At 34.8% G+C, this 12,500-nt stretch overlaps 1 protein-coding gene across 1 annotated transcript in view; it reads right to left on the reverse strand.

The window, feature by feature from the left end:
* Positions 1–12,500, reverse strand: part of LOC127655772 (pleckstrin homology-like domain family B member 3) — a 33,383-nt gene that overhangs the window by 4,350 nt on the left and 16,533 nt on the right. Inside the window, exons 8-14 of the mRNA XM_052143749.1 lie at positions 5,496–5,597; positions 5,325–5,406; positions 4,140–4,311; positions 3,196–3,280; positions 1,144–1,275; positions 836–1,043; positions 606–691 (exon numbers count right to left, since the gene is read on the reverse strand). Of these exons, the coding sequence (XP_051999709.1) occupies positions 606–691; positions 836–1,043; positions 1,144–1,275; positions 3,196–3,280; positions 4,140–4,311; positions 5,325–5,406; positions 5,496–5,597 (867 nt within the window). The remainder of the gene's footprint in view (positions 1–605; positions 692–835; positions 1,044–1,143; positions 1,276–3,195; positions 3,281–4,139; positions 4,312–5,324; positions 5,407–5,495; positions 5,598–12,500) is intronic.

A 12,500-nucleotide genomic window follows, 5' to 3' on the forward strand; every position in this document is an offset into this window, starting at 1 on the left:
GGAGGCCATGATAGATAGGGGCCAATGGGGGGAATTTGGCCAGGACACCGTGGTTACACCCCTACTCTTTACCAGAAGTGTCCTGGGATTTTTAATGACCCCCGAGAGTCAGGACCTCGGTTTAACATCTCATCCAAAGGACGGTGCCTTTTTACAGTATAGTGTCCCCGTCACTATACTGGGGCATTAAGACCCACCGTAGGGTGAGCACCCCCTGCTGGCCTCCCTAATACCACTTCCAGCAGCAACCTTGGTTTTCCCTAGGAGGTCTCCCATCCAGGTACTGGCCAGGCTCAACCCTGCTTAGCTTTAGTGGGCAACCAGGCCACAGCTGCAGGGTGATCTTTGAAATCTTTGTCAATGATTAGGTCTCATCAATTAAAGGTGCAAGCAAAGTACTTTAGCAGCTTTTATTGATGGTTACACCACATGACATCAAGTCAAATTTGACATTTTATAAATGTTTTTCATAAAATCTCTGAAACCAATAGGAACCAAAATATAACATTTCTGCACACCTGAAAACTGTATTTTAAAACTAGACCTCTTTTAACGACCTTCTTTGTCAATGACCGCTCATCTATATGAGAGTGTGTAAAACTCACCGTTGTAGCCGTTCGCAGATGATCGTAGTAAACTTCCTCAATGGCCTGAAAGTAAATCACCCCTTTGAGTTTCTTCTCGTCAAGTTCTGAGAACAGAGTCCAAAATAACAGGAACATTTCAAATGTCTTATGATCAGTAGCGTGTTGGATTGATAAGTTGTAACACAGTTATAAACGCTCAACACTCAATATCATGTGTTGAGATATAATGCCCCATTTAACGTCCTTACCGGTGTAGTACGCCAGTCTTTGGTGGTCTAGATCGAAGATAAACCACCTCCTCCTCCACGTCTTTACTCGGCCTCCACGTTTGGTCAGAAAGCCGCCACACCTCCGCGGTGATAAATTCACTCCCATACAGCCGGTCACATTGTGACCCAGAGCCTCCACGTGTGCACGCAGGTCAAAGTTCAGCGTCAGGGAGAGTGGGACACCCTGCTGCATGAGGAAGAGGAATCAGACCAGATAAAACCACATTTAGATGCATAGATTTAGTTAATCAGAGAGAATCAGCACTTTTGGGCAGTACTGTCAGTACCTCTGTGGTCCTCTGCGCTGGATTATGCTGCTGATCTTCAGCGCTTGATTCCAGTTTTGATTCGTCTGTGTGTATTTTGAATGAGTTCAGCTCGAGCTGTCTGTGTTCTGCCTGCAATCGCCGTCTCTCCTCCTGCAATCAAACACATCCCTTACACACCGACACTCAAACTGGGCGGAGCTTGATTTATTTTAATGCGCTTTTTATTTGGCCATTATGTTTCCAAAAATGACTTTCATGACACTTCCTTGTCTCGCAACTTGCACGTATGAGAGTGTTACGACAGATGATTTTTGTTCCTGTGAATTATTTAAAATGGTCCGTTTCAATAAATCGATTCAAAACTTGATTAAATTGCTAAAAATATCCATTGAAGTCTCAGCGTACACATTTATGTCGGTAAATATTGCTGTTTATATTAACCTCCTGAGAGCCGAGCGTGACTGCTGTGTGCATTCTCCATTTCACTTTTTTAGCGCTCCTATAACTGTTCTGAGACCAGTGCAGACAGACAGCACACTGGAGGTTAAGTCGTGCACTAAATAGGGAGCAAGGGAGCATCCTATAGCTCTCCTATAACTGTTCTGAGACCAGTGCAGACAGACAGCACACTGGAGGTTAAGTCATGCACTAAATAGGGAGCAAGGGAGCATCCTATATCTCTCCTATAACTGTTCTGAGACCAGTGCAGACAGACAGCACACTGGAGGTTAAGTCATGCACTAAATAGGGAGCAAGGGAGCATCCTATAGCTCTCCTATAACTGTTCTGAGACCAGTGCAGACAGACAGCACACTGGAGGTTAAGTCATGCACTAAATAGGGAGCAAGGGATCATCCTATAGCTCTCTATAACTGTTCTGAGACCAGTGCAGACAGACAGCACACTGGAGGTTAAGTCTTGCACTAAATAGGGAGCAAGGGAGCATCCTATATCTCTCCTATAACTGTTCTGAGACCAGTGCAGACAGACAGCACACTGGAGGTTAAGTCATGCACTAAATAGGGAGCAAGGGATCATCCTATAGCTCTCTATAACTGTTCTGAGACCAGTGCAGACAGACAGCACACTGGAGGTTAAGTCATGCACTAAATAGGGAGCAAGGGATCATCCTATAGCTCTCTATAACTGTTCTGAGACCAGTGCAGACAGACAGCACACTGGAGGTTAAGTCTTGCACTAAATAGGGAGCAAGGGATCATCCTATAGCTCTCTATAACTGTTCTGAGACCAGTGCAGACAGACAGCACACTGGAGGTTAAGTCTTGCACTAAATAGGGAGCAAGGGAGCATCCTATATCTCTCCTATAACTGTTCTGAGACCAGTGCAAACAGACAGCACACTGGAGGTTAAGTCTTGCACTAAATAGGGAGCAAGGGAGCATCCTATATCTCTCTATGCAGTTAAGTGTGTTCACTCCTAAAATCGGATCAAAAGTTCAGTTTCAGTTGCAGATGATGTTTGGATCACTCAACATGTTTGACACACATGGGACGATGATCATCAGTTCATAGATTCAACATTTATAATGGATCATTTTATTTGAACATGATTGACAGTGATTGGACGATGCTGGACGTTACTGTAAATCTGAATAAATTATGCTAATGATGTAATGTCTCAATGAATAATCAACACTTCTGCAAACATCATAAACTATTTGATTAAAAAAAAACAGACTTTGTATAACTTGACATTATTTAAAATTTCACAACTTTGTCCCGCTGTCCACATATGAGGATATTAATTTTTAGGAAAACTATTTGCTGTAAAAAAATTTTTTTCTTTTTGCATGTTTATAAGGTGCTACTAATTACAAATCAAAAAGTGAAATGTGAAATGCACACAGCAGTCACGCTCTGAATCTGCTGTTTCTCCTGATTTAAAAAAATGTAGTAATTTTAGAGCAAATATATAAATATCAAGATACAGTATGTTTAAAATGTCATGAAAAGGCTGAAACACATCAGTATAATGTTCTGTCTATATCCTCCAGCCGCAGTTCTGCACTTGAGTTCATTACAGTCAGTAAGAGATGTCACATAACTCACTCTCTCTTTGAGCAAGCGTTCTCTCTCGGCTTTGGCCTCTCGGAGTTTCCGTTCCATTTCCACCAAATCCAAAAGACTTTGAGGACTGGAAAGACGAGAGGCCACGTGATCAGACAACTTCACCATAAACATCAGACGTCAGTCACAGCCCAGAGATCATAATTACATCATAGCAAATAACACTTTCCCAAACTTCCCGAAAATGAAAATTCAGTCATTATGTTGTTTCAACCCATGTGCTGTTATTCTTTCTGTGCAACACACATTTTGTGGTCACTATGAACATATTGTGTGGAAAACAGCTGCAAGAAGATTCTTTAAGAATTCTCCTTTTGACTTTTGATGCATTCATGTATTTTTATGCAAACTGTTTCTTTAAATTCACACACACCAAACCTCAAATTCACATGACTCAAATAAAATACATTACACACACATGTAAACACACACACACACACCCATGTAAACACACACACACACCCATGTAAACACACACACGTAAACACACACACATGTAAACACACACACACACACCCATGTAAACACACACACATGTAAACACACACACATGTAAACACACACACCCATGTAAACACACACACATGTAAACACACACCCATGTAAACACACACCCATGTAAACACACACCCATGTAAACACACACACATGTAAACACACACACACACACCCATGTAAACACACACACATGTAAACACACACACACACACACCCATGTAAACACACACACATGTAAACACACACACACACACCCATGTAAACACACACACATGTAAACACACACACACACCCATGTAAACACACACACGTAAACACACACACATACAACTGTGATAAGCACTTCCTATATAAATGATTAAATTCTATAACATCGAACATTCACAGATGCACTTTATAAATCACGGGAACTACTGTGGGCAGCTCACCTGGGCGCACGGGAGGTGTTGGCACTGTTGCAGGGCGTGTAAGAGCCATTCACATCCATATGCCCTGATCTCGGCCCGTTACTGTGCCCGTTAGACAGTCTGTGAGTGGCATGAGGAAGACGAGGAGATAAAGCCTCTGAGGTCGGTCTGTCCGGAGTCATCCTCACTGACACTGATACACACACACACACACACACACACACACACACACACACACACACACACACACAAATACTTTAATGTTCATTACTGTAACGTAAGTAAAATAACAATGTATCATTTAAATTACTTTTTTACCTAACGGTATTTTGCATTTGTTATAATTGCATTTTGAGGATACCCCATGTTCTACCCTCCCTAGCAACCGGGCCAATGTGGTTGCCTAGGAGACTTACAGCATGTGGAGACTCATACTACTCTCCACGATCCACACACAACTCAGCACACGCCCCCCGAGAGCGAGAACCACATTATAGTGACCACGAGGAGGTTACCCCATGTGACTCTACCCTCCCTAGCAACCGGGACAATTTGGTTGCTAAGGAGACCTGGCTGGAGTCACTCAGCACGCCCTGGATTCAAACTCGCGACTCCAGGTGTGATAGTCAGCGGCAATACCCACTGAGAGACTCAGGCCCCCCAAAACCTATTTCTTATTAACTTCACCATTTCATCTAAGTCATACAAGCGCTAGTTTTTTGTGTAAGGCGGTATCAAACAGGAAGTGCTGAGAAATGAGGTCACATCCCATAATTCAGTCATTACTTCATAAGATTCCTTATTGGCTTTTGTTTTGTTTGCGCAACAAATCTGTTTAAGACAAATACAGCTTCACACACAGACAGTTCAACAGATCCTTGTGTGCTGGTTTGACTGATTTGGTCATGAGAACATTGAATGTTTGTAATAGGACAGACGCATTAATTCATGCAGAACAAAAGCAACTGTGTGTCTCAACAGCAGCACTCGCTTTACCTGTATATCCAGCAACTGACACGCCTTCACCCAGACACAAACTCACAAGAGCTTTTCAGCAGAGATTAGTCGAAGCGTTTCTTTGGTGTCGTTTCACACACTGGTGTTGCTGTTTGACCTACTTATTGCCTCAACAGCATTTTATCACGGCATACATTTATATACAAGCATTATGACAATCAAGTGATTTCAGCTCAGTCCGTTGCTCACCTTGTGCAGAAAGAGGTCTGTCTGGGACTTTTCTGTGTGAGCTGCGTCTGCGGGGTAAACTAGACGACTCCTTCAGTGACTCCTGGAAACATGGATTCAAACGGATATTTAATGTGCTGCTGACACAGCAAATCTCACAGCTCTGACTGTCAAACTACTTTCACAATGTACCTGTGCTGCTCTGTGAATGGTCAGAGGGGAGAGTGACATCATGCAGGGGGAGGGGCCAGTGATGTTGGACCAATCGGAGAGCGGCTTCTTCTCTTTCAAACTCTACAAAGCAAATGTCCTGGATGTTTAGTGTGTGAATGAGAGACATATAATAAATAAACTCACATAAAGTCTTACGCTTCAACATTTTTATGATTAAAAGTAGACCGATATATTGGTTTTACAGATTAATCGGTGCAGATAGTTGATTTTTGGAACAATCGGTTATCGGCATAGCATAAGACGGCATACGCGATAGTTCCAAAAAGCAGCTATTGGTACCAATAAATCAGTAAAACCGATATCTCAGTCTACCTTTAATATATATATATGTTGAGTGATCCAAACATCATCTGCAGCCTGAAACTTAACTGCATAGAGAGTTATAGGATGCTCCCTTGCTCCCTATTTAGTGCATGACTTAACCTCCAGTGTGCTGTCTGTCTGCACTGGTCTCAGAACAGTTATAGGAGAGCTATAGGATGCTCCCTTGCTCCCTATTTAGTGCATGACTTGACCTCCAGTGTGCTGTCTGTCTGCACTGGTCTCAGAACAGTTATAGGAGAGCTATAGGATGCTCCCTTGCTCCCTATTTAGTGCATGACTTAACCTCCAGTGTGCTGTCTGTCTGCACTGATCTCAGAACAGTTATAGGAGAGCTATAGGATGCTCCCTTGCTCCCTATTTAGTGCATGACTTAACCTCCAGTGTGCTGTCTGTCTGCACTGGTCTCAGAACAGTTATAGGAGAGCTATAGGATAATCCATTGCTCCCTATTTAGTGCATGACTTAACCTCCAGTGTGCTGTCTGTCTGCACTGGTCTCATATAGGATGCTCCCTTGCTCCCTATTTAGTGCACAACTTATCCTCCAGTGTGCTGTCTGTCTGCACTGGTCTCAGAACAGTTATAGAGAGCTATAGGATGCTCCTTGGTCCTATTTGGTGCACGACTTATTTCAGTGGCTATCTGCACCTGGTCATCCGACTGTTAACCTCCAGTGTGCTGTCTGTCTGCACTGGTCTCAGAACAGTTATAGGAGAGCTATAGGATGCTCCCTTGCTCCCTATTTAGTGCACGACTTAACCTCCAGTGTGCTGTCTGTCTGCACTGATCTCAGAACAGTTATAGGATGCTCCCTTGCTCCCTATTTAGTGCACAACTTATCCTCCAGTGTGCTGTCTGTCTGCACTGGTCTCAGAACAGTTATAGAGAGCTATAGGATGCTCCCTTGGTCCCTATTTAGTGCATGACTTAACCTCCAGTGTGCTGTCTGTCTGCACTGGTCTCAGAACAGTTTGAAATGCACCTTATTATCATCATAACTCCATATAAAGCCTCTGAAAGACACATTTATCAGTTTTTGGACCCATCCATTATGCATAGACTATAGCGTAGCCAAAACGTAATTTCCACGCATGTGGACGTGGGGTCTCAGGAGGTTAAAAGAGACTTTTCTTTTACTCTCAACACGCAGTGAAAAGATCTCGCTGCTGAACTTCTTCTCCACTAAACTACTCAATCTCATCATTCACCAGCCAGTGGAGAATCACAGGCATTCATAAAAAGGAAGACCACAATGCATTGGAAAATCAAGACTCATGACGTCTTTTAAACTTAGCGTTAGGGGTTTGTTCATAATCAAATCAGAACGATTAATAGTAAAGTGGTGCTTGACTTAACACTACTAAAACACAAGTTTATAAAGAGTGTTGAAGCATTTAGACGGATAAGGATAGAGTTAAATATCTCTCTCTGACTCACAAACACATGAGCAATTCCACGGACACATCCCTGTTTCTGCTGAAAGCACAGTCTGTACGGACACAGTCCCATGACGCATCAGTCAGAATTCAATTAGACATGTAGACATATTTCACTGCAGCGGCGCTTCATTCTCAATGCTGTTTACACACAAGCTTTATATCGGGTGAAGAGCCGACTTACAGCTGAGGTACAAACACACTCACGTACTGGACAATCTGACACAATCAAACACAAACTTACCAGCCGTGTGTCATATGAGTTTTGCTTTGTGAAGTCCTCTAGTCGTTCTCTGGTCCTGCCCTGTTCTGTGAATGCTGCCCACTCTCTCTCTCTCATACTCTCTGTCTGTCTCTCTCTCTCTCTCTCTCTCTCTCTCTCTCTCTCTCTCTCACACACTCAATTCAATTCAAATGAGCTTTATTGGCATGACAAATTGTACATTGTATTGCCAAAGCATTTATATGAGCATGAAAAATAACAGAGTAGAACAAATTCTGTATTGAACAAGTGTGTGAAAAAAAAATATATATATATAATAATAATTAAGTGTATATACTTTCAGTGGTGTGTGTGTAGTGTGTGTTGTGTGTGTGAGTGAGCGTGTGTGTGTGTAGTGTGTGTTGTGTGTGTGAGTGAGCGTGTGTGTGTGTAGTGTGTGTTGTGTGTGTGAGTGAGCGTGTGTGTGTAGTGTGTTGTGAGCGTGTGTGTTGCGTTGTGTGTGAGTGAGCGTGTGTGAGTGTGTAGTGTGTGTGTGTGAGTGAGCGTGTGTGAGTGTGTAGTGTGTGTGTGTGAGTGAGCGTGTGTGTCTCTCTCTCACACTCTCTGTCTGTCTCTCTCTCTCTCATGTTCTCTCTCTCTCTCACACTCTCTGTCTGTCTCTCTCTCTCTCACACTCTCTGTCTGTCTCTCTCTCTCTCATATTCTCTCTCTCTCTCACACTCTCTGTCTGTCTCTCTCTCTCTCACACTCTCTGTCTGTCTCTCTCTCTCTCATGTTCTCTCTCTCTCTCACACTCTCTGTCTGTCTCTCTCTCTCTCACACTCTCTGTCTGTCTCTCTCTCTCTCATATTCTCTCTCTCTCTCACTGCCTTTTTTCTTCCACCCACTTTTTCCACATGTAATGCATCAATACTGTGTAATATACCTATACTGGTTTATTCACTCATTACTGTTTCTATTGCTCATGGTGATTGGATCAAACCTCTAACACAAGTATTAAACGTTGTTTTAAATACCTCATATCATGTGTGTTATTGAGTAGAGGTGTGCTGTTACTTTACTAACAGATCACACTTAACATTTTCACTTGGTGCTGGGCGATGAAACCCAGAAATGAGATTTTTGGGCATATCTATTTATTTATTTTTCTGAACAGCTAAAGTGATCAATCTAATGTGCATGTTGTCTAATCAGTTCAGCACAGCAGCATGATGTCATGTTTTAAGAGCACTTGCGCTGTGTCATCAGTGCGGAGTAAACGGGCATGCTCATGAAGTGGTTTGGCAACATTGTAAGTCGCTACTGGGCTGGGTCAAGTGCAATTCAATGATTGCATGGTCTACGTGCTATTATATAGTCCATTTACCTGTCAAGCACCCGCAATATTATCAGCGACCTTTTGCGTCCTTGTTAAATGGACACGCCCCTTTTATATGCATGGAAAATGTGCTTCAGGATACGGATGTAGGCTCCATTAAATGATTAAAGGAAAGTTCCTGAAATTCAAATTGCACTACAAACTAAATTAAAATATAATCAAAATCATACCAAATCCAAACATTTTACATTTATGCATTCGCCAGACGCTTTTATCCAAAGCAACTTACAGCGCACATACATATGATCAATTTGTGTGTTCACTGGGAATCGAACCCATGATCTTGGCGTTGCTAGCGCCATGCTCTACCAGTTATCCAACTTATTCCACCGGAAAATACCTAAAACTGCTAGCTTCGCAATTTCGCCCTCAAAATTATGAGATAAAATTCTAAATTATGAGATAAAGAATTATGTGATAAAATGTAAAAATTTGGAGATTAAAAGTCATTATGTTGAAACAGTCAAATTGTTTAGATAAAAGTCACAGTTTTGAGACAAAAAGTCATATTCATGAGATGAAATAAAAAAGTTATGAGATATAATTCAAAATTATGATATAAAATGTAAAAAATTATGATATAAAATGTAAAAAATTATGAGATATAATTCAAAATTATGATATAAAATGTAAAAAATTATGATATAAAATGTAAAAAATTATGAGATATAATTCAAAATTATGATATAAAATGTAAAAAATTATGAGATAAAATAAAAAATTATGAGATATAATTAAAAATTATGAGATAAAATTTTAAATTACTTGATAAAATTCTAAATTGTGAGATAAAATGTAAAAAATTATGATATAAAATGTAAAAAATTATGAGATAATTCAAAATTATGATATAAAATGTAAAAAATTATGAGATATAATTCAAAATTATGATATAAAATGTAAAAAATTATGAGATATAATTCAAAATTATGATATAAAATGTAAAAAATTATGAGATAAAATGTAAAAAATTATGAGATATAATTCAAAATTATGATATAAAATGTAAAAAATTATGAGATAAAATGTAAAAAATTATGAGATATAATTCAAAATTATGATATAAAATGTAAAAAATTATGAGATAAAATAAAAAATTATGAGATATAATTAAAAATTATGAGATAAAATTTTAAATTACTTGATAAAATTCTAAATTGTGAGATAAAATGTAAAAAATTATGATATAAAATGTAAAAAATTATGATATAAAATGTAAAAAATTATGAGATAATTCAAAATTATGATATAAAATGTAAAAAATTATGATATAAAATGTAAAAATTATGAGATATAATTCAAAATTATGATATAAAATGTAAAACATTATGATATAAAATGTAAAAAATTATGAGATATAATTCAAAATTATGATATAAAATGTAAAACATTATGATATAAAATGTAAAAAATTATGAGATAAAATAAAAAATTATGAGATATAATTCAAAATTATGATATAAAATGTAAAAAATTATGATATAAAATGTAAAAAATTATGATATAAAATGTAAAAAATTATGAGATATAATTCAAAATTATGATATAAAATGTAAAAAATTATGATATAAAATGTAAAAAATTATGAGATATAATTCAAAATTATGATATAAAATGTAAAAAATTATGAGATATAATTCAAAATTATGATATAAAATGTAAAAAATTATGAGATATAATTCAAAATTATGATATAAAATGTAAAACATTATGATATAAAATGTAAAAAATTATGAGATAAAATAAAAAATTATGAGATATAATTAAAAATTATGAGATAAAATTTTAAATTACTTGATAAAATTCTAAATTGTGAGATAAAATGTAAAAAATTATGATATAAAATGTAAAAAATTATGATATAAAATGTAAAAAATTATGAGATATAATTCAAAATTATGAGATATAATTCAAAATTATGATATAAAATGTAAAAAATTATGATATAAAATGTAAAAAATTATGATATAAAATGTAAAAAATTATGATATAAAATGTAAAAAATTATGAGATATAATTCAAAATTATGATATAAAATGTAAAACATTATGATATAAAATGTAAAAATTTATGAGATATAATTCAAAATTATGATATAAAATGTAAAACATTATGATATAAAATGTAAAAAATTATGAGATAAAATAAAAAATTATGAGATATAATTCAAAATTATGATATAAAATGTAAAAAATTATGATATAAAATGTAAAAATTATGATATAAAATGTAAAAATTATGAGATATAATTCAAAATTATGATATAAAATGTAAAAAATTATGAGATATAATTCAAAATTATGATATAAAATGTAAAAAATTATGAGATATAATTCAAAATTATGATATAAAATGTAAAAACATTATGATATAAAATGTAAAAAATTATGAGATAAAATAAAAATTATGAGATATAATTAAAAATTATGAGATAAAATTTTAAATTACTTGATAAAATTCTAAATTGTGAGATAAAATGTAAAAAATTATGATATAAAATGTAAAAAATTATGATATAAAATGTAAAAAATTATGAGATATAATTCAAAATTATGATATAAAATGTAAAAAATTATGATATAAAATGTAAAAAATTATGAGATATAATTCAAAATTATGATATAAAATGTAAAACATTATGATATAAAATGTAAAAAATTATGAGATAAAATAAAAAATTATGAGATAAAATAAAAAATTATGAGATATAATTAAAAATTATGAGATAAAATTCAAAATTATGAGATAAAATTCAAAATTATGAGATATAATAAAAAATGATGAGATAAAATGTAAAAAATTATGAGATAAAATAAAAAATTCTGAGATATAATTCAAAATTATGATATAAAATGTAAAAAATTATGATATAAAATGTAAAAAATTATGAGATATAATTCAAAATTATGATATAAAATGTAAAAAATTATGAGATATAATTCAAAATTATGATATAAAATGTAAAAAATTATGATATAAAATGTAAAAAATTATGAGATATAATTCAAAATTATGATATAAAATGTAAAAAATTATGAGATAAAATGTAAAAAATTATGATATAAAATGTAAAAAATTATGAGATATAATTCAAAATTATGATATAAAATGTAAAAAATTATGAGATATAATTCAAAATTATGAGATATAATTACAAATTATGATATAAAATGTAAAACATTATGATATAAAATGTAAAAAATTATGAGATATAATTCAAAATTATGATATAAAATGTAAAACATTATGAGATAAAATGTAAAAAAATTATGAGATATAATTCAAAATTATGAGATATAATTACAAATTATGATATAAAATGTAAAACATTATGATATAAAATGTAAAAAATTATGAGATATAATTCAAAATTATGATATAAAATGTAAAAAATTATGAGATATAATTCAAAATTATGATATAAAATGTAAAAAATTATGAGATAAAATGTAAAAAATTATGAGATATAATTCAAAATTATGATATAAAATGTAAAAATTATGAGATAAAATGTAAAAAATTATGATATAAAATGTAAAAATTATGAGATATAATTCAAAATTATGATATAAAATGTAAAAAATTATGAGATATAATTCAAAA

Source organism: Xyrauchen texanus, chromosome 15 (assembly GCF_025860055.1).
Source record: "Xyrauchen texanus isolate HMW12.3.18 chromosome 15, RBS_HiC_50CHRs, whole genome shotgun sequence".
NCBI classification, from domain to species: Eukaryota; Metazoa; Chordata; class Actinopteri; order Cypriniformes; family Catostomidae; genus Xyrauchen; species Xyrauchen texanus.